General features: G+C 37.5%; 3 protein-coding genes and 1 long non-coding RNA gene across 5 annotated transcripts in view; 1 reads left to right on the top strand and 3 right to left on the bottom strand.

Moving 5' to 3' along the window:
* tfr2 (transferrin receptor 2) overlaps positions 1–14,288 on the top strand; it is a 28,342-nt gene extending 14,054 nt beyond the window's left edge. The window contains exons 4-18 of the mRNA XM_007237501.4: positions 2,723–2,909; positions 3,079–3,219; positions 3,675–3,783; positions 3,990–4,232; positions 4,310–4,449; positions 4,553–4,731; positions 5,648–5,767; positions 5,885–5,967; positions 6,983–7,046; positions 7,179–7,246; positions 8,100–8,173; positions 8,269–8,353; positions 9,534–9,761; positions 11,588–11,728; positions 11,828–14,288. Coding sequence (XP_007237563.3) covers positions 2,723–2,909; positions 3,079–3,219; positions 3,675–3,783; positions 3,990–4,232; positions 4,310–4,449; positions 4,553–4,731; positions 5,648–5,767; positions 5,885–5,967; positions 6,983–7,046; positions 7,179–7,246; positions 8,100–8,173; positions 8,269–8,353; positions 9,534–9,761; positions 11,588–11,728; positions 11,828–12,070 — 2,105 coding nt within the window. The 3' untranslated portion in view covers positions 12,071–14,288. The remainder of the gene's footprint in view (positions 1–2,722; positions 2,910–3,078; positions 3,220–3,674; positions 3,784–3,989; positions 4,233–4,309; positions 4,450–4,552; positions 4,732–5,647; positions 5,768–5,884; positions 5,968–6,982; positions 7,047–7,178; positions 7,247–8,099; positions 8,174–8,268; positions 8,354–9,533; positions 9,762–11,587; positions 11,729–11,827) is intronic.
* A 567-nt stretch (positions 14,289–14,855) lies between these two features.
* Positions 14,856–17,486, bottom strand: LOC125780664 (uncharacterized). Its single transcript, XM_049463223.1, has 2 exons — positions 17,070–17,486; positions 14,856–15,461 (listed from the first exon to the last, which is right to left on the bottom strand). Exons 1-2 carry the CDS (start codon positions 17,387–17,389, stop codon positions 15,314–15,316), a joined length of 468 nt encoding a protein of 155 aa, XP_049319180.1. The 5' UTR covers positions 17,390–17,486; the 3' UTR covers positions 14,856–15,313.
* A 698-nt stretch (positions 17,487–18,184) lies between these two features.
* LOC111188728 (uncharacterized) lies at positions 18,185–19,593 on the bottom strand. Its single transcript, XR_002648583.2, has 3 exons — positions 19,468–19,593; positions 19,227–19,290; positions 18,185–18,458 (listed from the first exon to the last, which is right to left on the bottom strand). It is a non-coding gene; the product is annotated as an uncharacterized LOC111188728 (long non-coding RNA).
* A 2,868-nt stretch (positions 19,594–22,461) lies between these two features.
* Positions 22,462–26,010, bottom strand: LOC111188722 (dentin sialophosphoprotein). Of its 2 annotated transcripts, XM_022662478.2 has the most exons (5): positions 25,122–26,009; positions 24,862–24,950; positions 24,745–24,771; positions 23,959–24,012; positions 22,462–23,815 (listed from the first exon to the last, which is right to left on the bottom strand). In XM_022662478.2, the coding sequence occupies exons 2-5, from the start codon at positions 24,910–24,912 to the stop codon at positions 22,703–22,705; spliced, it is 1,245 nt and encodes a 414-aa protein (XP_022518199.2). In that variant the 5' UTR covers positions 24,913–24,950; positions 25,122–26,009; the 3' UTR covers positions 22,462–22,702. The 2 variants fall into 2 exon arrangements, with proteins under 2 accessions (XP_022518199.2, XP_049319161.1); XM_049463204.1 differs by having other exon boundaries at positions 24,862–26,010.
* Between the last annotated feature and the right edge of the window lie 976 nt (positions 26,011–26,986).

Genomic DNA, 26,986 nt, shown 5'->3' with positions numbered 1-26,986 from the left:
AATTTTAGTAAATATTAAGTAAAGTCTATGCTAAAAACGTCCTCTATAAATACATACAGTAACATTTAATAAACATTCAGTAAATCCTATGTAAATATATACATTAACACAGGAGTGAAGCAAATTCTGGGCCCTGTACACTCTCAACTCTCAAAGTGGGCCCCTATCCATGCCAGTACACAAGAAACGTGAGCAAAAAAAAAAATCAGGATTTCAATAGGCCCCTCTCCCTACTCGGGCCCTGGGTAGTCAGGTCCACTTTTCCTCGTACTACCACGCCCTTGCATCAACATTCAGACAGTCCTCTGTAAATACATACAGTAACATTTAATAAACATTCAGTAAATCCTTTGTAAATACATACAAAAAACATACATAAAATATTCAGTACAATTATAAATACATTTTCAGTAATGTCTTATCTAAATATTTACTAAACATCCAATGACCATAATATTCAGTAAATATTTTTCATAGTCTCTTTCTGCAGGCCTCCTTCTGGCCGTTGGTTCTCTGCTAGCCCTTTTCCACCAAAAGAACTCTGGTTCTGGAACTGGTTCTATTCAGACTGATAAGAATCTTAGTGCTTTTCAGCGAATCAGCTCGTATTTGCACCAGTTTTAGTGGAAAGAGGATATGTCACTTCCAAATTCCCTGTTATGTCTGAAAATGCCTGCAAACCACTAGAGGGAGCCCACGAGTATGTTTAAAATGAATGGGAGAGAATGGAGCTGAACGTCTAATGCAGACCTTACACCTAACGATTTTCAAATGATTTCACAGTCGCAGACAAATGTCCTGAGTCATGATAAAATTACGAGAATCTTACTAGAGTTGAGTGTCTTTTTTTTTATTTGGCTGTTTTTTTTTCTGAACTGCACATACCAATGCAGCTGAGACCAAGTGCTCCTGTTTCTGCTCCACTGTTAAACAGCTTCTCTTTCTGTTAAACTCCACCAGAAGCATGACGGGAAATAATCTCAGAAGAATCTAGTTGCAGTTCTGTAAATAGTGATGAAATAGTCTTTGCAAAATCTTAGCCTGTGACTAGCCTGCTACCAAAAGGTCAGTGGCGAGTCTTTAGATGTGAGAGGGTGTCAGACTTTAGTCTGATAAAAGTCTTTTCGGAGTCTTTTTAAAGTCATGTAGTGTATGAACAGCTTAAAACACAAAAACTAAAATAAAAATCAACTTCAATCAATATCAACTTAGCCAGGATATTCATTTAATTTTGGAGATAAGAACAAGGTATTTTACTATAAAAGTAAAGAAAACATAAAGAGCTGCCACTATGAGCAGGAGGTCGCAGTTTCGAACCCCCGCTCATGCAGCTTTGCCATCAAGCTGCCGGCGCCCAGAGGGAGCAAAATTGGCCCTGCTCTCTCTGGGTGGGTAGATGGTGCTCTCTCCCCACATTATTCCTAGGGTGATAGGCCCCCTCTAACTTGTGAGCCGGTCTCTTAGGAAAAAAAGGAAAAAAAAAAAATCAGCATCGGCCCCTGAGGACGGTCGGCCCACCGGGCATTTGCCTGGTACCATACCTTTCAAGTCTCCCGTTTTGGCCGGGAAACTACCGTATTTTATTCCTCTTTCCCGCCGTCCTCCCGTATTAGTATTTTCCCGTAAATTTCCCGTATTATATTAAAATAAAAAAATATATATTATTGAGGAGACAGGACACTGACCGCTCTGTGTCTCTTAACCAATCGTGGAGCCGGTTCAAGGAGAAAGTCCCGCCTTTCAGGAGAAACAGCCAATCAGCTTGCAAAGGAGGGTCATTGTGGGGAAGCCCCTCGTCGCTGTGAGTTCAGGCAGCGAGTCGGAGCTGCTGATGTTAAAACAGATCTGGATATACAGCGTTTTTTCTAAAAGAAAGGTAACGGTAGGCTAATCATGTAAACTGTGATGAGATTTTTCTGATAGCTGCTTAAAAATACTTGTTTCCGAAATAAAACACACAGATTAAACCTTTTAAAATAAAAAAAATTACAGCTTTTGACTCAGTTTAACTAGAAATGTGGAGAGGACCGAAATTAACTGAACTAATCAGGGGTGGAATGATCAAAAGAAAGAAGTATTAATTAAAAATTATTAATTGTGTAGGCCCCTTAAGACTATTTTTTACTGATGGAATATATCTGGTCCATGTCCTTTTAGTAAAAGCTCATGATACTATTTTTAGGTCACCTACAGTCATTTTGCAGAATTTGTGCACCCTTTGTTCAATTTTAAATCTATTAAATAAAATAAAAAAATATAATAGAAAAGAGTGAATTTATGCCAAAAAAGACATGAAATCTTAACTTTTTTTAAATATCTAAAAAAGGCTTTTTAATTTGGCTGTATTAAAGGAATGACATATGTAGGAATGTCCACAACATTTCAGATTCTGATGATCTCACTGTAGTTTATAAGTGGTTCTCATGTGGTTATTTTAGATTTTTTGTAAACCTGTCTTAAAATGTAAGGGATACTGAACCTTCGTTGGGCTGGTGGGACGACTTTAAGCGGACAGAGGAAAATATCCCTTATTTTTAAATCTAAAACTTGACAGGTATGCGGTACGCCAGATTACCAGTCCAGCCCTGAACATCACCTTTAACTAAACACAATCCCATGAAATGTTAAAATTTCAGCCATACCGATATAAAATGCATTTCATGAGTGCTGTTAAAAACATGCACTTACAGTAAAATGTTACTATGTTTCCCCCTGTGTGCAGCATTTCTCCTGGGTTACGTATCGTTTCGTGGAATGTGTCACTTCTGTGTGGAGGAAGGGGAGCTGGTGCCGGTGGAGGACCCGGCTGGGCCGGACCACTCTGCAGGAGGAGGAGTGATCTATATGGGGGAGCTGAGAGACATGCTGAAGAAATACCTGAGAGAGGAGAAGATAGAGAGCACAGTGCGGTTAGAGCATACACACTCAAATTATCACACACATATACATTATTACCATAAATGGACACAGTAACCGAATTAGTGGGCGGAGTTTGAATAGAGTAATTAGCTGATTTATTATCTGTTATTAGTGTGTAATGATGTAAAGGTGTGCTGAGTGTATTCTCTGTGTTTTCAGGAGAGTGAGCAGGGCGACCCACCCAACCGGCTCATCTGAGGGAAATGCTTTAGCCACTGAAATATTGCAGAGCTTCCAGAAACTTCAAATGGACCACACGTGGACAGACTCACACTACGCCACACTGCAGTACCCCTCCAGGTGTGTCGGGTGTCTGTGTGTGTGTGTGTGTGTTATTTTTTTATTGCAGTAAAATGAATGGAATTGATCCAGATTGGGGGATTTTTCTTTATAAATCATTGATTGTTTGGATCAGCACTTTTAGTTAAATATGTCAGTGATGTTTGAGAAGTGAAATGAAGTTTATAGGATTTACAGAAAGTGTGCAAATCCTATAAACTTAACTGCTCTTTCTTCTTAAATATCACTGTTGTCACTGTGTTCATCTGTTATATAATGACAAACTTTGTGTATTAGGAGGTTGTGTATTAGTGGACAGAACAGTGGTTTTGACAAATTATCCAGCAACTAGGCTGTCCTTCTGTTAGCCACCACTTGCAGTGGTGTTGTTAATGAGAAATTTGGACTGTTAAAGACTAAAAGCTCATCAGCATTTTCAAGACTGAAAACATCTGCTTGTTTTACATGTTTTTCAGGGCCCAGAGAAATGCCCTGTGGTTGGTGGATGCAGATGGAACAGAACTAGAAGAGATTTTATTGGACAGTGCTGATTACTGTGCCTATAGCGCTACTGGAACAGCCATGGTAACACATAAAGAGCACTCAAGAATTGAGTGTATATTCTTTTGTCATGTATTGTGTAAATGTTAGCTTGGTAGCACATTTCCCAGTTTTGTTAGAACATAAAGGTTAGAAAAAAAACGGTTCTCCAGGAAATGGACAAAGTCTAGTACAAAGCTAAAAACTGCAGCAGTTTTTAACTTTTTCTATATTCTTGTGTGCATGTATAGGGTGGTGTAGTGTATGTAAATTATGCTCGGAAGGAGGATTTTGACAAGCTGCGAGTTCTGGGTGTGGCCCTGAATGGCTCTGTTGCCATGGCGAGGGTGGGAGGAGGTGTGTCCTTTGCTGAGAAGGTGTGGCATGCGCAGGAGGCAGGGATGGTGGGAGTTCTCATCTACCCCGACCCCGCTGACATCCCGCAAGATCCACGCCGACTCGGCCTTAATGGAAACGTCGCAATCTCTGAGCATGTGCGTGTTAATGTGGTTAAAATTAATTCATTTATTATTCATACATCTGTGATTAATGTCTGCGTTTGTTTGTGCAGGTGCATCTGGGCTCAGGAGACCCTTTCACCCCTGGATTCCCATCCTTTAATCACACCCAGTTCCCTCCTACTCAGTCCTCCGGCCTGCCACTCATCCCAGCTCAACCAGTCAGTGCCAACGTGGCCTCCAAGCTTCTGAGGTGAATCTGCTCTGCTCAGGGTCCAGTAAATACCATAAATACCACAAAGACCATAAATATTATAAATACTATTAATACCATGAGTCTGTTCTCGCTTTCTCAGCCAGTTGGTGGGCATGTCGTGCCCGCAGGGTTGGCAGGGCCGGTTGCCGTATGTGCGGTGTGTGTTGGGTCCGGGGTTCTCAGTGGAGGGCCGCCAGGTGAAGATGGCGGTGTATAACAGCATGAGCCCGGTCCTGCTTAACAACATCTTCGCCTCCATTGAAGGCAAAGCTGAACCAGGTGAGGCACTGAAGTAGTGCTGAACAATATGGTAAAATATTATATTCTGATATTTAAATACATTTTCATTAGGGATGTCCCGATCACATGTGATTTTGAGTATCCGCCGATAGCAAGTCCCAATTCTTTAGCAATGCAGTAAAAAAAGGAAGAAAGCGCACATCTTTGTTGTCTTATAAGGTTTTTTAAATTATTTTTAAATTATTATTGAAACAACAGTATCAAAACAGCCAATTTTTGGCACAAAATAAACAAGTACTAACAGCCATATGAATGGTTTCCATTTAAATATGCATTTGTCTTAAATAAACAAACAAAAAAATGTGATCAATCATAATTAATATCAGTACCTTTTTTTTATTGTTGGTAATTACTTATATATTTGGGAGTAAGACAGTAATAAAAATGTAGCTTAGGTCTGACAGACTAGATTCAGACTGGACTTTTTTCTGTATTATAATATCTAATTACTGAGTTAAAATGCGAGCTTTCTGAGTGCGTGCAGAAGAGTCTATTAATTATTATTAAATCAGTGATCCAGATCTTTTCCACCCCTTTTCTTATTCTTTGAAAAATACGTGATCAGACCAGATTTCCGATCAAGCATTAGCATCTATAATGTTTACAATATTTATGATATTTATCGCAATATTTTGACACACTGACAAAATCCATCAGCAGTGCTAGATTCTTAAAAGTTGCTGTTCAAATACACTTGATATATTTTAATATAGTACAGAGATTTTTATTAATTTTATTGTGGCACGTCATCCAATTAAATAATTATTGAGTATTTGATTAATTATACTCTCTGAAATGAAATGTACAGTTGTATTTGGTCAGCATTCTTTAAGCACTCATGCTGCCTCTCTCTCTCTCTCTCTCTCTATTTCTTTCCCTCTCTCTCATTTTTTAGATCAGTATATAATAATGGGGGCTCAGAGGGATGCATGGGGTCCAGGGGCTGTGAAGGCCGGAGTAGGAACGGCAATCCTGTTGGAGCTCGCCCGCACCTTCAGCACCATGCTACAAAACGGTACACACACACACACACACACACACACACACACACACAGGAGTGACAGTCTGTGACTGCTTAAATGTAATCTTAACACTCATATAATTTAATACACTGACTGTCTTCTCTCTGCAGGCTTTTACCCCAGGCGCAGTCTGCTCTTTGTCAGCTGGGATGCTGGGGAGTTTGGGAATGTTGGTGCCACTGAGTGGCTGGAGGTGAGAATTGCAGACAGAAAACCTTATTTCATATTCAAGGTTTCAGATCTTCTGAGATCTGCTTTTTACAAAAATAATATAGTAATGCTCATATATATACAGAACCAGTCAAAAGTTTAAAAGCACCTTTTCATTATTTTTTTTTTCCTACATTGTAAATTAATACTGTAGTCTTCCAGATTGTGAAGCAATACGTACAAAATCATGTAGAAACTTAAAAATGTTAAACAAACCATAATACTCTAAGAGGCATTTAGATGTGCTTATCTGGAGTGCTGGTAAATTACTGTTTCTGAGGCTGGTAACTCTGATTAACTTATCCTGTGCAACAGAAGTAACTTTTGCTCTTCTTTTACTGGGGCGGTCCTGATGAGAGCCAATTTCATCATAAATCTTTTTAAGGTCTGTGCGACTGAGTTTAAGGATAGTTTCTTCTTTAAGTCTCAAATTCTTATCTCATCTCATCTTGTCTCATCTCTTAAAGTATTTTTTTTTTGTTGAGTAGTTCTTGCCATAAAATGGATTAGAACATTACTCAAATAGGGCAAGAAATTCAAGTAATCAACTCTTGACAAGTTCAGCACAGCTGTTAACTGAAAGCCATTCCAGGTGAAAATGCCAAGATGTGTAAAACTGTCATCTAAGCAAGATGTGCCACTTTGAAGAATTTAACATATAAAACATATTCTGGTTTATTACACATTTTTATTTACTTTCAAAATAATGAAAAACTTACATTTTAAGATATAAAATTAAAGATGTGTCCAAACCTTTGACTGGTATTGTAAATATATCTGCACTTTAGCTTCGCCCACTCACACTGAAGCTGATTGGAGTTTTTCATTTTGGACTAATATTTAAATGAGCCTTGTCTTGCATAGAGGCTAAAAAGTAAAATATGATTATATAATAAACTCACAAAAATAATGTAATTCTTATTAAATTAGAATTTTGTAAAACACCAAAAAATGTTGGATATTGGATCTTTAATTAAAAAAATTGTATCTGTTGTCAGGGTTACCTGTCCATGCTTCACCTGAAGGCTGTGGCCTACTTCAGTCTGGATCAGGCAGTTATGGGTAATATTTTTTCAATTCTAAAATTAGAATTTTTGGACACATCTCTCAGCTTATCAGCATCATCCAGGTTCATTTAAAACACTGTGCTGACTGCCACACTGTGTGTGTGTGTGTGTGTGTGTGTTTGTTTAGGTGATGATACTCTGTCTGCGTACACAAGCCCCTTGCTGGCCGACCTCATCGAGGGAGCCATCAAACAAGTTTGTGTGTCTTACACTCTAGTTTTGAGTGTGTGTTGCGTTGTGTGTTTTTGGTGTACGTTCTGAGTGTATGTTTGATTTTGAGGATGCCCCTAAATCCCTGATCCCTGTGTAAATGAACCCAATTAAGCTAACTAGCACACATTGATTTGCCTCTTAATTTCTTCATTTTCATTTGAGCTCCCTTGTAGTATGATTAGGTTATGCTGCCACTATTTTGGGTAGCTTAGTTTAGTCCATATTCCAGATAACAGAGAGTCTTACATATACAAAAATAGTTATCCCCAGAAAGAATTAACTGACAGGAATAAAACCTGGTGGATTGTTATGCTGTGACTAACATGAAGTTACTAAGAATGGCAGTAGGATTCTAGGATTCAAGGAGACTTTATTGTCATTCACATCACATGTATATATAAGGTAGAACAAAATTGTATTCTCATGGTCCAGTTTACACCCAAAGAGCAATTTTTAAATAGATCAATATAGACAAAAAAATAGAACAAAAAAAACCCCAAAAATAATCAAATAGATAAGATAAAACCACAGAATAGTATAAAGGAGTAGGGAAGTAGCAGTAACATGAAGTCCGAAGTGCAAATTGCTATAGCAGAATGATGATTATGCGTGGATTTCAGTGATCCACGCGTAATTGTCCTTGTAAAGTGTCAGTGCAGTGTGTTGTCTAGGTAGAGTTTAATAGTCTTACAGCTTCTGGAATGAAGCTGTTTCTCAATCTGGTTGTTTTGCACTTGATGCTCCGCAGCCTCCTGCCTGAGAGGAGCGGGACAAAAAGTCTGTGTGCTGAGTGTGTGGGATCCTTCCTGATGCAGGTGGTGTGTGTATGTTGCAGGTTGATCATCCAAAGCATACAGGTCAGTCCATCTTGTCTCTGGCTGAGACTCAGGGGGGCTGGAGGAACAAGATGTGAGTGTAAATGCACAGTATCGCCTCATCTTCTTCACTGATTTACACTGTAATGAAAACTGGTTTGAAGGTTTTGATTTGTTTGTGCGTTACAGTGTGAAGCCCTTGTATCTGAACAGCGGGGCGTACAGTTTTACATCATTTGGGGGTGTTCCTGCCATGGAGCTGCGCTTTCATGAGGTAAAGCATACAGGTTTTGTACAGGCTCCTACTAAACTCTTTTAAAAAAAGGAAACGCCCCAAGAAGGAGTTGGAGGATTATATTTGTTTGTATTTAATATAACGAGCAGTTGGGGCAGTGTGATGTTCCACAGTAAGCAGGATTAAAGCACTCATCTTGAGGCCTCCATACTCAAACCTGATGTTTTTTGGATCCGAAATAGAATATGGATTAATTGCTGAAGATGATGCTTACAGTCCACAGCAGTCCAGGTTTCTCATTCTGAACACCACTGCAAATGCACCAACGGTGGCTGGCTAACGGCTTCCTTGATGGCTCTTTAATCTCAAATTGGCCAATGATGCTCCTCCTCTCAAAGTCTATCAACTGGGCAAAATGTCCACAATCTCTTGTGGTGAGGTGAACTACCCAAAAGTATCCTCTGAGATGTATTTTTATCTTCAGTGTCTAATCAGACCATATCAGTAATTGTTTATATGTCTGCTTGACACATGGATTTGTGGGATGAGTTTTGTAGCAATCTTGGGTGCGTTTTTTTTTTAGTGTGTCTGTATATCTTACTTACAGGGGTTGGACAATGAAACTGAAACACCTGGTTTTAGACCACAATAATTTATTGCCCCGACGGACAGTTCTGGTGGAAACAGGAGAGTTGAGGTGCACATTAAATTCTGCCGTGATTTGGGCAGCCGTGGTTTTATGTTTTTTGGATACAATCCGGGTTAGCATCCGAACATCCATTTCAGACAGCTTCCTCTTGCGTCTACAGTTAATCCTGTTGGATGTGGTCGGTCCTTCTTGGTGGTACGCTGACATTACCCTGGATACTGTGGCTCTTGATACATCACAAAAACTTGCTGTCTTGGTCACAGATGCGCCACAGATGCGTCAAGACGTGCTCCAACAATTTGTCCTCTTTTGAACTCGGGTATGTCACCCATAATGTTGTGTGCATTGCAATATTTTGAGCAAAACTGTGCTCTTACTGGTTCAATGTGCAATTAATGAAGATTGGCCACCAGGCTGCTCCAATTTAGCCATGAAACCTCCCACACTAAAATGACAGGTGTTTCAGTTTCATTGTCCAACCCCTGTATATCTATAACACATGTGGGTACATTGTTATTTAATAAAGATTTGATGCCACATCTGAATAAAAATGTGTATGTGTGTGTTCAGGAGGGCCGTGTTTACCCGTTTGTGAACACTCAGATGGACAGTGCAGAGCGTTTGCAGGAACTGCTTCAAGGTCGGCTGGGGGTGGTGGGGCTGGCAGTGGGAGAGCTGGTGGGCCTGATGGTCCTTAGACTCACACACGACCTCATCCTGCCGCTGGACGTCACCTGTTACAGCACTGCTGCCCTCCGGCTCAGCTCTCAACTTAACCAGCTCTCAGCAGAACTACAGGTACACACACATACACACACACACACACACACACACACACACACACACTCAGCTCTCAACTCACACACAGGTACACACACACAGTGCCTGTGCTCCTCCCATGAGGATCACCCACTGTGTGTATGACATATTTGTTTAAGAAAAAAATGTATCTCCTGTGCGAAAGTGGGAATGCGTATCTAATCAGTGTTTTACAGTAACTGTATGCACAGCGGAGCTGGGGGAGAAGCTGCTCGCGCTTCATGTCCAGAGACGAAAAATGGAAAAGAATTGTTTAAGGAGTTTTCCTGCTCATTAAACATAATTTAACCAGGTCTAATAAACAAATATACACTAGAATGACCACTCTATCCATATATCTAGCTATCTGTAGAACAGTGTAACATTCTGGTAATTAAAAATTTCTAAAAGTTTCTGTTTTCAGGTTAAAACCACTATATTTTTAACATTACGTTACCGTATAAACCACAATTTAACCAATTAAATTTGCTACCAAATGAGTAATCATGTTAGATTTCAAATAATCGTACTGATCTTACAGGAATTTGCTGTCATAAAATGGAAAAGTACAAAATGCTTATTTGGTTGTATATAGACCTGAGTTTAGAACAGGGATGGGCAACTGGCGGCCCGGGGGCCGCACACGGCCCTCGTCATCACTCAGTGCGGCCCGCGAATAGATCAAAAATAATTTCATAATTAAAAAAAAAAACAAAAAAAAAACGTAATTCTACTTTTGACCGCTAGAGGGCGCTGCCAAACAACCACGAAAATTGACATTGACATCCAGTCCATTGTGAGCCAGCAGGCCAAACCACAGCTCTCTCATTAGCTTCAATAAATGTTGGGCCTCTGTGGTCTAGTTTTCTGCTATTATTGAATGAGCTATTTGCAATCAGTTTTTAAATCTTTTTTGTTCTTTGTTATAAATGAGTTCAAATGCCTTTTGCACTTTTATAAGCAAATGTTTTGTCCTTGTTGCTTATGAAGGACTTGTTATAATGAACTTATTTTACACAGAGGAACTACTGTATTTGCAATCAGTTTTTTAAGCAAACTTTTTGTTCTTTGATATGAAGGACTTACTTTTTGCACTTTTTTTAAGCAAACGGTTTGTCTTTTGCCGTATTAAAAGGCATTAATATGCAGAAAATAGTTGATAAATGTTGGTGCTGTAAACATACAGATATAAATTCATATAAAATTCGTTCTTATTGAAAATCATTTGTAGCGTTTTTCATATTCAATTATTTGAAGTGCGAGGTCATGTGGCCCTCCAATGGTCATGCTGAAAAAAATGTGGCCCTCTCCATCATGGAAGTTGCCCATCCCTGGTTTAGAATATCAAAGAATTATCAAATGCATCCCTGAAGTATTGAGGTAAACTTGTAATAGTATTCATTATGTATGTAATAATACTGTTAGAATTTGAATTAAGTATGACAAATGTTTGGTTGTATGAAGACCAGAGTTTGGAGTCCATATATCATTCTCATATATTGAAGGTATATGGTTTAAGTGATATTACTGTTGCAATTTGGAGAAATGGAAAGTCAAACCTAGGAAAAATTTCTATTTGGTTTTCAATTCATACTATTTATGATAAGAAGTGTCAACTGATATGATATTATGATATTAATGTAGCATTTGTGTTTAGGTACACACACAAACACACACACACAGCAGTGGTAGCAATAGCTATGGGGATATTAACTCTCTGCAATTAGCCAACCTGTAACCAACTTAGAGTGGGGCGAGGGGGTTGTGATTATGTTATTAGTAATATTGCAATGCTTATGTGTAATATGTGTGTGTGTGTGTTACAGGTACGTGGCTTGTCACCTCAGTGGGTGTACAGTGCGAGGGGAGATTACAGCAGAGCAGCGAAGACCCTGCAGGAGGCCATTAAGAACACTGACATCCAGGACGAGAGAATGACTCGACTCTACAACACACGCATCATGAGGGTAACCCCACCCACACACAAAAACACATAGTTTTATATTTGTTGTTATAGAGACTAATATGTGAGAATCATGTGACTAATGGTTTGTGTGTGTGTGCAGGTGGAGTACTACTTCCTGTCTCAGTACGTGTCGGCAGTTGAGACCCCGTTCCGTCACGTTCTTCACGGTCGAGGAGAACACACTCTGAGCGCGCTCACTGAGCACCTGGCTCTGCTACGATCGGATCCTCAGCTCTTTAACGAGGCCCGCTTCCGCCGACAGCTCGCTCTGTTCACCTGGACCCTGCAGGGGGCAGCAAACGCACTCAGCGGAGACGTCTGGAACATAGACAACCCCTTCTAGAGCATGTAGAACATTCACAAGATCGATATATAACCTTCATAGGCCTTTCAAAAACACAGAACTGTCATAACATAACATAGAAGCTTAATTTTACACCACCTTCAGAGAACGTTCATGACTTCTAAAAGACTTTAATGTAACTGTAATTCATTCAGTCTAAAAAAGAACCTTCATAGCCCATTGTACAATGCTCATAATGTTTGAGACAGCTTCTAGAACAATTATACAAAGCCTAGAACTTCAACAAACCATTAGTCCACTGGTTCACAAACTGTTCCTAGGAAACCTCAAATGTCTTTGTGTTACAAGGACCAAATACAGAACTACTTTGTTCTACTTTGTTTGTTGTGCCTACAACTTTAACAGCTCATTATATAAAACCTGGAACCTTCAAAACACATTATACAATACCTAGAACTTTTACCAGCCTACACTGTAAGCCCTGATAAGTTGAATTTACTTTCAAAAAATTGAGGAAACCGGTTGCCTTAAAAAAGGTTAAGTAATGAGTAATAAAAACTTAAGTTAGCATAACTTAAAACATCAAGTTATTACAAGTAAATAGGAAGTTATTTTTTTTTTGTTATATTGTAAGACTGGATAAGTTGAGTTTACTTAAACATTTTTAGGAAACCGGTTGCCTTAAAAACTTTAAGTAATGGGCACAGAAAACTAAAGTTAGCATGACCTAAAACATCAGGTTTTTACAACTAAAGGGGAAGTTGATTTAACTTTTTTTATTTTTGTTATACTGTAAGACCAGATAAGTTGAGTTTACTTAACTTTTTTAAAGCAGCTGGGGGAATGAAAACTTGACTTAGCATAAATTAAAACATCAAGTTATTACAACTACAGGGAAACTTGATTTATTTCTAAGGTAGCCCAGGGTAATCACTAAACACTGAAGGTGACTGTCAGAAACTGTTGGACACACCCAGTATGCAAATAGATTGGGGCAGAAGCCAATGGAAAAGAAGCTGCCAATTGCAACAGATTAAACTCAGTTGTTATAAGTTGGTTCAACTCAGTTTGAATGTATAAATGTGTCCACAAATCATCTTACTTAAAATAGTTGAGTATTGTTTAGAAATATCCAATTTTATGTAAAACAGACTTAACTCTTTTGAGTTTAATCAATGTTTGGGTTTACAATGTACATGCAACCTTCATGACCTAGTGTAAAGCTTACATAACCTTCACAATCCATTCTAGAGATAATACAAACCAAGGGAGAAATTTTTTTAAATACTTTCCTAACTTATTAAAGGGTTCATAACACATTATAGCTATTTTAATCTCTAAAGCCCATTCCAGAACATTTAAAATCATGTTAGTACCCTTCTGTAATACAAACTACAATCTTCCCAAACCATTTTGAAGGATTTTAACAATTCTAACCTGTTTTATTGACTCCAATTTCTGATCATTCCAAATTGATAAAGTTCTAGGTATTGCATAATTGTATTAACAGGTGTTTTGAAGAGTATGTGCATTCTACAATAGTGAATAAAGGTTGCATTTTGGGTTGAATGGGTTACAAAGTTTATTCTAGAACTTCCAGAATCTTCACAACCCATTCTATTTCTGTAGGTAGTGTCTCAGGAGAACCTTTATTAGTAAAGTTAAAGGTTATTGTGTAGCTTGGTTTCTTGGATTGTAAGTGCATGTGTGTGTGTGTGTGTGTGAAACAGAGAGAGAGAGAGAGATTGCTCTCTGTTTCTTTTCTATTTTGTCTGGCAAAAAGAGACCTCTCTGTTCTGAGCGAGCACTGAGTTCCTCTTTGTTAATTAATTGTTAATAGACAATTATGATTAAGTTGTAATTTTTTTTTATTACTAAGTGATAATAAAGCTGTTATTAATATAAGCAGTAATTATCGAGAGCAGTGACTCTCATAATTATGACAGTCATACTGTCGTCCAATCAAAAAGCAGCATCTGCTATCAATCGGCCCGATGGCGTCATGAAGGAACCGCCAGGGAACTGGTGTCACATGACCACTTTTACGTCACCGGGTACTTTTATGCCAGTCGTCAATGAGAAGGAGTTCACCAGTAACTCTGTAACTGAGAGGAACCCAGTGGAACCGACACCAGACAGCTGTTCAGTCTGCTGATGGATGTGTGTGTGTTGCTCGGAGTGCTGGTCGTTGTTCTGCAGTGATTCAGGGGTGCTGGTTTTACGACTCCAATAAAATTCAACTCTTTCAGCAAAGAAACTACTGTTATTTTTACCTGACCACCTTTACACTGACCACACAATTAAACATGCTTTCATACACTTTATTACACTTCACAATCTGCACCATATCAGAACATCCAGTTTCTACAGTCTCACAACGATAGAAACACCATTAATGTACAATGTTTTCTAGAACTGTTAACCTTTTAAACTTATTCTAGAACTTCTAACCACCTAAACTGATTTTAGAACGTCTAACCTTATGAAACTTATTCTAGAACTTCTAACCTTTTTAACTTATGCTACAACGTCTAACCTTCTAATCCTATTCTGGCATTTCTAAATTTTCTAACTTATTCTAGAGCTTCTAACCATATACATTTATTATGGAATTCTTAACCTTTTAAACATATTATAGAACTCTTTTTAATGTATTTTAGAATCTTACTTTGGAATGCTGTGTAAAGTAAGCTTAATCCGTGTCTGAGAAATCACCTTTACAACACATTCTAGAACTTGTTTAGCTTTTCAACACATTCTAGAACACTTTCTAAAAACTCATTCTTTAATACTTTCTAACTTTACAAATTATTCATCTTTATAAAATAGAACACCTTTATTTAGTAAACATTTACATTATGTGAAGGGCATTCCAACTGTTAATTAGGATTATGTTATAGTAAAAGGGTGTTTATTGTAGAACTCTCAAAATAGTACAAACAGTTCTAGAACACCTTATACACCCATTCTAATGGAAATAACCAGACAGAAGTTTCACAGCCTGTTCTAAAAAAAGATAGAACACTCACAATGCATGCTGGAACACTCTTTATTTTTGTGAAAATGATTCCTAAATGGAGTTTTAAAAGAATCTGTTAAAGATTTCTGACCCCAGAGCAAAATACATTCAAACTATAAGACAAAATTCAAGAAGAACTGTTGCATGATTTTAGTATTAAATGTTTATTTACATATAAAAAAACACTAATTTCTCAAATAACACAAAGAATAGACTAATCGTTTTATGTGAATAAACGCTGCATTAACTGTCTCCACACTGATTCAGGAACAGCTGTATGATGCGCTGCGGTGTGTCAGAATGGTTGAATCCAGAACTGGTCTGAGATCATCTGAGCTGTGTAGGTTCAGATTTAACAGCTGGAGGAGTGAGACAGATGACCAGTGATGCTCATAGTTCCAGTTAGGGGGTCTGTGGGCAAACAGACAGAGATTTAAGGTCAGAAAGTCACAGGCTTTGGTTTAAATGTATTTTTAATACATTTTAGTTAATGTTAAAATTACTATTGTTGGCTAACCAGTAAATCTCTGTTAACATTAGTTTTTTTACTGACCATGACATTAGTTAGAGTTTACTAATCAGTTAATATTAGCTAATTATAGCTAACCAGCTAATATTAGCTGTGTTGCCTAACCTGTTAATTTTAGTTAAACAGTGAATAATAGCTAATGTTTACCTAAACATGTAACATTTGCTAATGTAAGCTAACCAGTTAATATTAATTATTTTAGCTAGCCAATTTATTAACCTTACAGCTAACAGCAATTATTTGTTAGCTAATAGCTAACCAGTTAATATTAGCTTATGTAAGCTAACCAGATAATATTACTTATTTTAGTTAACCAGTTAATATTAGCTAACCAGATAATATTACTTATTTTAGCTAACCAATTAATATTAGCTAATGTTAGCTAAACAGATAATTAGTTATTTTAGTTAACCCGTTAATATTAGCTAATGTTAGCCAAGCAGATAATATTAGCTATTTTAGCTAACCAGTTAATATTAACTAATGTAAGCTAACCAGATAATATTACTTATTTCAGTTAACCAGTTAATATTAACTAATGTAAGCTAACCAGATAATATTACTTATTTCAGTTAACCAGTTAATATTAGCTAATGTTAGCTAACCGGATATTATTACTTATTTTAGTTATTTTAGTTAACTCGTTAATATTAGCTAATGTTAGCCTAGCAGGTAATATTAGCTATTTTAGCTAACCAGTTAATTTTAGCTAATGTTAGCTAAGCAGATAATATTAGTTATTAACATAACTAGTTAATATTAGCTAAGGTTAGCTAAACAGATAGTAGTTATTTTAGCAGTTAATATTTGTTATTTTAGTTAACCAGTTAATTTTAGCTAATGTTAGCTAAGCAGATAATATTAGTTATTAACATAACTAGTTAATATTAGCTAAGGTTAGCTTAACAGATAGTAGTTATTTTAGCAGTTAATATTTGTTATTTTAGTTAACCAGTTAATTTTAGCTAATGTTAGTTATTCAGATAATATTAACCTAGTTATTTTGGCTAACCAGTTAATATTAGCTAATATTAGCTTAACAGATAATCCTAGTTAATGTTATCTAAACTCTGTTATCTTGGGATAATTGTCCATTTAGGAAGTAACTAAACCGTTGACATCAGTGACTACACTGAAGACACTTTTTGCTAATATTGATCATATTGTTTCCGTATTTAGCTGAGGTAAACCTTAAGCTGTTCAGCTTGTCCTGATAAAATATTACAGTAATTAAAATTAGAAAATCGAAATGTATCTTTATATTAGAGCAAGTCACTGAACAATTTAGTTCAAGTAAGACCAACTTAAGGTCAAACATGTTTTCGTAAAATAATTAAGTTTTCCACCCTGTCATGCAATATGCCATAACAGAATGAACAAATGCATGCAAGTAAAAATAGAATGTGATTAAGCTAGGAAAATATGATAAGAATGAAAATCCTAAATCATTATTTAAATGATGAAACGAGGTGTAATTGTCTCAGGCTTACCTATAGTGTAATCTCGTTTTCATTAAGTCCTGTGGTGGGTTCTGTTGCCACTTCTTCAGTCCCTTTTCCGCTCCCTTCTTCTCCTCCTTTACTGCCTCCTTCTTTTCCTCCTTCTCCTCCCTCACCTTCTGCATTTTCTCCCTCTCTTCCTTCTTCTCCTTCACCACCTTTACTTTCTGTTCCTTCAGCTCCTTCACTACTTTCTTCTCCTCCCTCATCCTCTCCACCTTTGCCCTCTCCTCCCTCACCCTCTCCTCCTTCCTCCTTCTGCTCTTCTCTCTCCCCTTCCTCACTTTCTTCTTCTTTACTTCCACATTCATTTTCCTCTTTTTTTTCACTTTTCTCTCCTCCCTCCCCCTCTCCTTCTTCCTCTTCTTCTTCTCCCTCTTCCCCCTCCTCTTTTTCCTCTCCCCCTTCTTCCTCCTCTTCCTCCTCCTCCTCTTCTTCTTCCTCTTCCTCCTCCTCCTCCTCCTCTTCACCCTCACCTCCATCTCCTTCTTCTTCTCCATCTCCCTCCTCCCCCTCTCCCTCACTCCCTTCATTACTTCCATCTTCAGAGTCATCCTGGGGGAAACATCAGACTCATAAGGACAAAGTACCGTCACTGTAAGATCACTGTAACATTTATTAATTCAGTTTTGTAACTGTTTGAGGATAAATTAGAAAATCGACAATATGTTGTAGAATTTCATTATTTAATTTATTTCCACTAATAGTATAGTAAAGAATAAATATTTTATTGGTGTTTTCTGTCCCTTATAACATGAATCTGACGAAAGTGTTTGGAATTATTCTGTCAGATTGCAGTAAAACATAAAAAATAAAAAGTAAGATGATGTTTTACACCCAGTACCTAGTCCTGGACCTTATTCTAACCATTAACTATTGGAAATTTCTCCTGGTACAAGCAGTGGTCATCTCACACCTCGACTACTGCAATGCCATACTAACTGGCCTCCCGGCCTGTGTAGTAAAACCACTCCAGATGATTCAGAATGCAGCAGCACGTCTGATCTTCAACCACCCTAAACGGGCACATGTCACTCCACTGCTCATTAAGCTCCATTGGCTACGAGTTGCTGCTCATATTAAATTCAGAGCTCTTACACCTCTAACAAACTAACTACTTCTAACCTCATTTCCTTCTTCCCTCCTTTACTCCTTTATCCCATTATCTCCCCTTGACCTCCTTTAGGCCCTATCTAAAGATGTTTTTACCTTCTGTTACTTTTGTACTTGACTATTGTAAGTCGCTTTGGACAAAAGTGTCTGCCAAATGTAATGTAATGTAATGGAAATAAATCCTATGTAAGTAAGTTTGTGTGTGTGATATTACCGTACCGAGCCTCCTTCAGAGCTGTCTGAGCGCTTCACTCTGTTTTTTTGAACCTGCACAGAGCAAAAGACTAATTTACTCTGTATTGGCTACTGAATCAGTAATAAGAGATGATAATACTGAAAAATTGCTAGTAGATACTAAATAATTCATAGTAAACACAAAATAATTTTTGTAGATACTGAACAAGTCATAGTGGACACTGAAACTATTTATTAAATAGAAAATAATTCAGTTGATACTAAATAATATTAGTAGATACAGAATTACTCATAGTGGATATTAAAAGAATTTAGAATAATTTAGAGAATACTTAATAATTAATTGTAACTACTGAACAATTCCGAGTCAACACTGAATAATTTAGAGTGTATATTGAATCAGTGATAGTGAATGATTAATTATGAATAGTAGATACTGAATAATTAATTGTAACTAATGAACAATTACAAGTAGATCTTACAATTTCTTGTAAGATATAGTGTAAGTGTATAGTTAATTATTTATAGCAGATATTGAATAATGTATAGCTACTGTACAATTAATACTGTATATTGAATAATGCTACTTAATAAATAATAGTCTATACTGAACAATTCATGGATACTTATTAATTTGTAGTAGATACTAATTGATTAATAAATTAATTCCTAAATGAACACAATTCCTAAAAGGTACTTATTAAATAATAGGGAATATTATATTATTTATAATGATTATTTAAGCATTTATAGTAGATACTTGGATAATTCATTGTGACTACTTATTAGTTTACAGCAAGTACTGAGTAATTTATACAGATGTTTCTGCAGGACACTCACCGGCAGGGTTAAACCCAGGGCCAGCAGGCACGCCAACAGCAGCACAGTCTTCATCTTCAATTAACTACAACAACACACAGGTATTAAATGATCTAATTCTATTGGTGGCAAACTACAACCAATAGATAACACTACAGTATAGTAACAGCAGTCTTCAGTGTTTACTTCACTATAAATATGTGCATGTAATCCCCAAATGTAAACAGTAATACAAGTTAAAACTGGACATGGTCGCTCTTACCTGTGATTTCAGCTCTCAGCACTGTCTGTTGATTACAGCTGCAGATTTCCTTTCCAACCACAGCTCCTCATCATAAGCTGCAGTGAAACAGGATTTAAACTCAGCATTTAAAATCTGCTTGTCCAATCACAGAGGGTCTGAGCAGCGTCACACCTCTGTGGGGGCGTCCAGCCAGACACTACATGTTTAATGAAGATCCGAGTGCCTATAAAGCTCTATTTCTGTGAGTATGACTCCAGAGCTGAACCCATTCTTCACCCACTCTTTAACCCACTGAGCCCACACTTCACCTGACCTTACTGATGTTGTCATTGGGGCTGGATGCAATCAAATCCTCCTCACAGCATTGATCCAACATTTAGTGTCCAACCTGGCCAGAAGAAGACAGTCTGATGTATATGAAAAAACTTCAGGTTCAAAAATAAATGCTTTTAAGAGTCATAAAAGAATTTTAATATAGTCAGAAATCTGATCTGAGTGTTTGATGTTAATGACAGGTTTCTGTATTTTATTATATCGTGTTTTATTATCACTCAGATATTTCAGGCTGAGGTGAACAATATCAGAAACCACAGGTCAGTGTGGCACAGCTAACAATGACTGACCGCTTCATTAAATAAATCCAGCAGAAGTTTAATTATATAGTGATTCTTCTAAATAAAAAAAGATTGCTGTACAGTTGTAGACGTGTGAAATGGCTCCCACAGTTCAATGTCAAAACACTCCTCCCAAGAAAAAAACAGTGAGGTTGAGGACACAAATGACGTAAGACAAGTTCAAGAACTTTTGCAATGTTTTTCCTGTTTTTACATTACACCCAAGCTCATGTGAATTTTATGGAACTTTGTAAACTGTTAGGTAGCGTTTAAAAACGCTGGCTGTGTTAGCCAAGGCCAAGTTTGTTATCTTGAGCATGTATGAAAGATGGACGGGTTCAGTCTATGGTATGAATGTACAACAGCGTTTTAGGACCAGTCCTAAAAAAAAAAAGTAGAAACTGTTGATTTCGAGAAAAAAATGCAATATTTTGAGAAAAAAGACTTATGTATGGCATTTTGAGAATAAAGTCGGAATATTTTGAGAATAAGGTTGTAATATTTTGAGATTAAAATAAAAATATTTTGATTCGCTGTATTTTAAGTACAAAGTAATTGTAGGAGGCAATTATACTTAACAAGTAAATCCATAAATGCAACCATTTTTGGTGATGCGCACAACTGCTTAGTTATCTATTCAGGAGAAGATTAGCCTGCTATTGTGTTCTTTTCCTGGCAACCTGGGGTATGGAAATAGGACACAATCAGAATTCCACTCCATGACAGACATTTTAAATGCTTGTTGTTGTGATGTACATTTGGAGGCTAAAACCCACACAGATTTCCATGACGTATCACAAAGTTCAAATAAAATCTACTGGATGAAGCTCTGCTAAAAAGAGCTTCCAGTGATTAAACTAAGCATGTTTCCTTAATATCTGATGATACATCCTGATCATGTTATAAATTACTACAGAAAATATAATCCTTAATGGTTCTTTAAAATCGCAGTGTAAAATATGTTTAGATCTGAAGAGTAAATAAATCTTGTAAAAGATTTGTGTTGTGTATAAAAGAATTATGACCATTTTTGGTTCATGTAACCTTTCAAACAAATAAGCTTTATGAAAAAAATAAAGAGGAAGAAAAATGTGGAATATGAGCTCTTTAATGTATGAATATGAGCTGAGCTCAGCGCTGAGTTAACAAACACCCACCATTGAATGATATAATCAGGATTTGATTTATTTAGCAGCAGCTCAGTTAGAGAAAGCTAATAAATTCCAGTTGCTTTGAACAAACGCAGATGTTTTATGGTGTATAAAGTGTGACCGCTGTCTGGGTCGTGCTTAGCTCACATTGCGTACGTCGTCCTTCATGAGAGTGGAAATTACTTCTTCCCAAAGTGAGGCACAAGCAGACGTTTGATCTGACTCACCAAATATAATGAATTGTAATGAAATACATTTTTTGAAACCTTTCAACCTTTATTAATGTTATACTGGCTTTTTTTTTTGGCCCAACACACCCACTGCATCTTTTACCCTTACAGACATGACGACTGGGCAGCCCCAGTATAAGCATATAACAGTGAATGTGTATTATAAAAAATATCTCCAAATGATTTTGAGAATAGTATACACATAAATATTAGTTGCTTGTTTCCTGGTATTTGTATTCATTTTACTAACATTTTTGCTTACATTTTACCAGTTTTAGTAATCTAGGTTTAGTAATCTAGCAAAATGATCAGTTGCTTTGATTTTACCAAATTTAAACCTTTTTGAATATAATCAAGAGGAAGATGGATGATCACAAGCTGTCAAACCAACCTGAACTGCTTGAATTTTTGCACTAGGAGTAAATAATAAGTGTGTAAGGCTGGTGGAGGAGAATATGCCAGGATGTACCAAATATGTTGGAATACATATTTATTATTATTAAGCATTTTCCCGTAAATTTGCGTATTATATTAATTAAAAAAACAGTATTAATCAGGAGACAGGCCACTGGCCGGGAAACCCCTAACGCCAATCATGGAGCCAGTTCAAGGATAAAGTCCCGTCTTTCAGTCGAAACAGCCAATCAGCTTGCTGGTTTTGCGGAGCGCGGAGGAAAGTCAGTGTGAGTGGGAAAGCCCCCCACTTTTTAACTTTAATGTGTTTTGAGAATGGGTGGGACTAAGCTGCTATAGGCTGAATTGGTAAGACTTAACTACAGTAGTTTGAGTAAGTGAAACTACCTTGTTGTGGGCTACATGGGTGGAGCTAAACTGCTGTATTCTGAATTGGTGACACAAGACTGATAGAGGTAGAAAGTGTGAAGATAAACTGCTAGAGGATGAGTTAAACTACTAGTGGAGTTAAACTTCTGTAGTCTGAATGGGTGGGCCTTTTGAAGACATAATATTATCAAAGATAATTCATCTCAATTTAAATAAATCATAGAGTCTGTTCAATTATTACATATTAAGTCATATTTATTTAACAGCTTACACAACACCAATAAAACACAAAAAAGGATCTAGAAAACATTGTATGATTCTAACAGAGCTATCACTGTTTTGAAATATATGTTAAGAACCAATATTACAGTAATTAAAGCTTACAGGTTATTGTGTCAGTGAATCAGGAGCTTGATTCAGTAGGGGAGTTGTTTGATTTACATGACTCTGATGCTCTGAATCAGCTTGAGCTGCTTCAATCACTCGAGTTACTTGAACTGCAAGAGTCACTCGAATCACTAGAGTCACTGGAGCTGCTGGTGGAGCTGCTCGTGCCACACGAGTCACTTGAATCGCTTGAATCACTAGAGTCACTGGAATCACTTGAATCACTAGAGCCACAAGAATCGCTGGAGTCACTGGAACTTGAACTACTGGAAGTACTTGAACTAGAGCTGGAACAAGAGTCACTGGAAGAACTGGAGTCACTTGAAGAAGTGGAGTCACTTGAATCGCTTGAGCCGCAAGAGTCACTTGAGGAACTGGTAGAGGCGCTGCTAGAAGAGCTGCTAGATGAGCTGCTCGAATCACAAGATTCACTTGAACTGCTTGAACTGCTGGAAGCGGCAGCTGGCGCTTGTGGGGTTTTGGCTGGAGCCTCTTTTGGGTGACCGGGGTCATCGTCCAGCAGGCCAAAGTCATCAAACTCAAAGCTGAAATCTGTGAGCTTGCTCTTCTTTGGTTTCTTCTCCTGTCTAATGGTCTGCCTCCCCCATCCCAGTCCTCCCCATCCCAGTCCTCTCCACCCCCTTTCTAGCCACCCCTGACCTCTACCTCTCTTTCCTTTGCCTCTTTTGGGAATCTTTTTCATCTGTTTGTCAGCATCTCCAGCACCTTCTTCATTTTCCCCCTCATCGTCGTCCTGGGCGACGTCTTCGGCACGGCGGACCCGGAGATGTGCATGTGTTAAACCATCCTGTTGCTGGTTTGTCTCATTATGGATGGTCCTGGACTGAAGTTGAGGTTTTAAGTCACTGGTCTGGGAGCTGTAAGGGAAACCCGTAGACTTGCCACCAGCAGTCCGGGAGTTTTGGTGTCCTGAGGTAGTCATTGTCCAGCTCTCTGGTGGACCTGGGCTTGGACTAAAGTGTTCTGCTTCTGTAAGCCTGTTAGCCCCCATTTCCACAGCAGTGGGAACAGTCGGGATCACACCTTCTTCAGCACTAGGTGGCATAGTGACCTCCAGAAGCTGGTCAGATAATAATGGACCAGAGCTTAAGCTTTCCCCCACGGCTCTGAGTCCTGTTCTGGGTGAACGCCAGAACGTGTGGAGAAGAGATAGTGTGGTGCTGCTGTCTGTGGGAACAGCCTGAAACACAGCGAATAACATCACTCTTTTGTTTGCTGAGTTGATTTACATATCCTACATTTTAAGTTAATTGCAGATGTAGAACAAAAGAATAGAAATATTCTCTAAATAATATTAAAAGTTGTATGATAATGCAGTAAAACCTCAGGGTTTGTTGTTGGATCTCTGTTTTCAGCAGTAGAGAAATCCCCACTTCCCTAAAACACCAACGAGATACAGTTACAGAAAGCAGTTCAGACTGAGAACATCACTGCAGATATAGATTTAGTTTGTCTTTGGCATTACTGAAGTTATAGAGTTGAGTTTTCATTAGAGTGACTGTAGTTGTAGAGTAAGTTTGTGATCAGCGTGAAAGTAGTTACATTTTGTCATTATTGTGACAGTAGTTATAGAGTTAGTTTGTCATTAGCATAACAGTAGTTACATTTTTGTTGTTAGTGTGACTGTAGTTATAGAGTTTGTCATTAGTGTGACCGAAGTTGTAGAGTTAGTTTGTGATGAGTGTGGGAGTAGTTACATTTTGTCATTACTGTAATTGTAGTTATAGAGTTAGTTTGTCATCAGTGTCACAATAGATACATTTTGTCATTATTGTGACTGTAGTTATAGAGTTAATTTCTTAATAGCTTCACTAGTTATTAAGCTACTTGGTCATCAGTGTGACTGTAATACAGGTGGTCGTCAGTAGTGTTACTAAATTTATAGAGTTAGTTTGTTAATAGAGTGACTAGATATAGAGTAAGTTTGCCATTAGTTTGACTGTAGTCATAGAGATAGTTTGTCTTCTTTGTTACAGTAGTTATATCATAAGTGTGTCAATACTGTGACTGTATTTACAGAGCTAATTTATCAACAGTGTGACTATAGTTATAGAGTTAGTTTTAGAAAGATTCTGCAGTGTGTAGAGAAGATAATGAAACAGAACTTACTGACTGCATTTCCTCCACTTGAGGAACCTGAGTGACAGAGAGTAGAAGAGATTTCAACACTCTTTCATATACACACACTCATCCACACTCGTACACTAACTGTACAGCAGTACTCACAGGTATGGCAGTGATGGACCCAATCAGACACATCAGCACAGCTTTCATCATGGTGGCAAAATTTCTCTAGTGTGCTGTTAGATCAAAACCTTTCAATAGAAAATCAGAAGACTTCTTGCTATCAGTCCAGTCATCATGACATTGTGTCATAATACAGAGTACTATATTCACATTATGTCAAAACTGAAATTCACAATAGGAGCAATCAGAAATAAACAGATGCAGCAGAAGTAGAAGGAAGATCTGGAGATTTTACTTACCTTTTGTTTGATCACCTTCACCTGTAACCCCGAACACTGAACACACTCTCTCACTGAGACTACACACAGGACGAGCTAGAGGACAGCACAACTTAGCATGCCTATCTCTCTCTCTCTCTCTCTCTCTCTCTCTCTCTCTCTCTCTCTTTCTTTCGCTGCACCTGTGCACCTGCACAAACCTGTGGTGCTTTATATAAATACTCAGCAGGACAACACACACACACACACACACACGGGGCTATACTTAGGCTAAAGGCTACCCCACTGTGCTAATAACTAGGGTCCTGTGTATCAATAACAGGTGTGTGTGTGTAAAATGATACTTCAGACTTTACTGCTGTACAATTAGAAGATAAGGAGAGTTTTAAACTCCTATCAGGATCGCGCACACACACACACACACACACACACACACAGTCTGTGTGTGTGTGTGTGTGTGTGTGTGTGGAGACGGCCATACTGATTCTGTACTTGTAAGTGTATGTATATTAGTACATTAGTTGGTTTATTTATATACACTGCCACATGCCAAAAGTCATGGGACAGCAATGCGAATTGATGTTATCCCATGTGTTACGTTAGGGGACATCTTGGGAATGCCCACACCTGTGTACATTGTGAGGTGTTATCTTGTAAGTGAGTGATTTCACACTGTCTGTGAAAGTATCGGTGTGAGGCTTGACAATAGATGCCAGATGGATAGGACATTCCAAGTTGTACAGCCATTTAACATTCCTTGATCCACAGTGTCACACTTTACCAGAAATACATCAAACAAGTCATTATCAGCTACAGTGGACAGCACAGTAAGTGGTAATGATCATGACTGGCAGCATCTTACTAAAATTGTCCCCACACACCTTTTCTCTGTTTTAAATATGGAAAGGAAAGTTATTCTCTCTGGTAATGGATGGTGTACAGCAGGTGTGTCGTATTAAATTTAGTATATAAAAACTCTGACCTGTTGTTTTAAGCCTTTTAGGCACTTTTAATTTCTTTTCTCAGCTATACCGATATGGACAAATTAAAAAACAAACAAAACAAAAACATTAATCTAAACCAGATTTGGATTTTTTAGGTGCAGGGTCATAGGTCATTTCAACATGGTTCCTCTGAGTACATGAATTGCTGAGCACTACTCATCATTGATTCATTAATGAGGAGACCACACAGTGACTGCATTATGAATGGGAGTTCTCATATTGATAATCATGGCGTTTGCTCAAGAATAAAGTCCTATCCTTCAAGAAAAAAGAGCCAATCAGCTGGCTGGTTGTTAGGAATTAGGAGCAGGGTCAGTTTGATAGTGGGGCAGAGTCCCTTCACTGTGGAGATGTTTGCAGGTGCAGTAGCCATAAAAGGGCAAAAAAAAAAAAAAAAAACGTCTACCGCACATCAATAATGGTTCCTAGATGCCCACAAGTTAGAAAACCCTAGTGAAATAGCAGTAGATTAAAGTATACTGAGTATTATCTTGCTATAGTGCACTAAAGTGTACTTGTAGCCACATTATTAATCAGTATATTTAAAGAGTGTTAAAATGGAACCATTTTTTTGTACTTACAAAAGTCTTATTTAAATTGTGTTACTTACTTAAAGTGTACTTAACTGTACTAAAATTGAACTATTTTAAATATACTTCATGTACATGAGTACAAATATGCTTCTTGTCCCTGTCTTTTGTAAGTAGCACACTTCTAGTATACATCATTTGGTATTAAAATATATTTTAATATACTGTGCTACAATTTTTATCGTGTTACAAATTTACTTAATTTTTTTTATTAGTAGTAGTAATTTAATTTAATTTACTTTAACTTTAATTGTACTTTAAGTGAAATACTGTAACAGTTGTTTTTAACACA

This window comes from Astyanax mexicanus, chromosome 13, assembly GCF_023375975.1.
Source record: "Astyanax mexicanus isolate ESR-SI-001 chromosome 13, AstMex3_surface, whole genome shotgun sequence".
Taxonomy (NCBI): Eukaryota; Metazoa; Chordata; class Actinopteri; order Characiformes; family Acestrorhamphidae; genus Astyanax; species Astyanax mexicanus.
The sequence above is the reverse complement of the archived record's forward strand: the minus strand, read 5'-3'. Positions and strand labels throughout refer to the sequence as shown.

Bases quoted from the DNA above. Each gene is read 5' to 3' on its own strand.
- LOC125780664 (XM_049463223.1), bottom strand. From the start codon at position 17,389: ATGAATGTGGAAGTAAAGAAGAAGAAAGTGAGGAAGGGGAGAGAGAAG. The intron at 15,462-17,069 runs GTAAGCCTGAGA...GTTTGCCCACAG, and splicing joins AAAACGAGATTACACTATAG to ACCCCCTAACTGGAACTATG.
- LOC111188722 (XM_049463204.1), bottom strand. From the start codon at position 24,912: ATGATGAAAGCTGTGCTGATGTGTCTGATTGGGTCCATCACTGCCATA. The intron at 24,772-24,861 runs GTGAGTACTGCT...TCTGTCACTCAG, and splicing joins GGTCCATCACTGCCATACCT to GTTCCTCAAGTGGAGGAAAT. The intron at 23,816-23,958 runs GTTTTACTGCAT...GCTGTGTTTCAG, and splicing joins ATCCAACAACAAACCCTGAG to GCTGTTCCCACAGACAGCAG.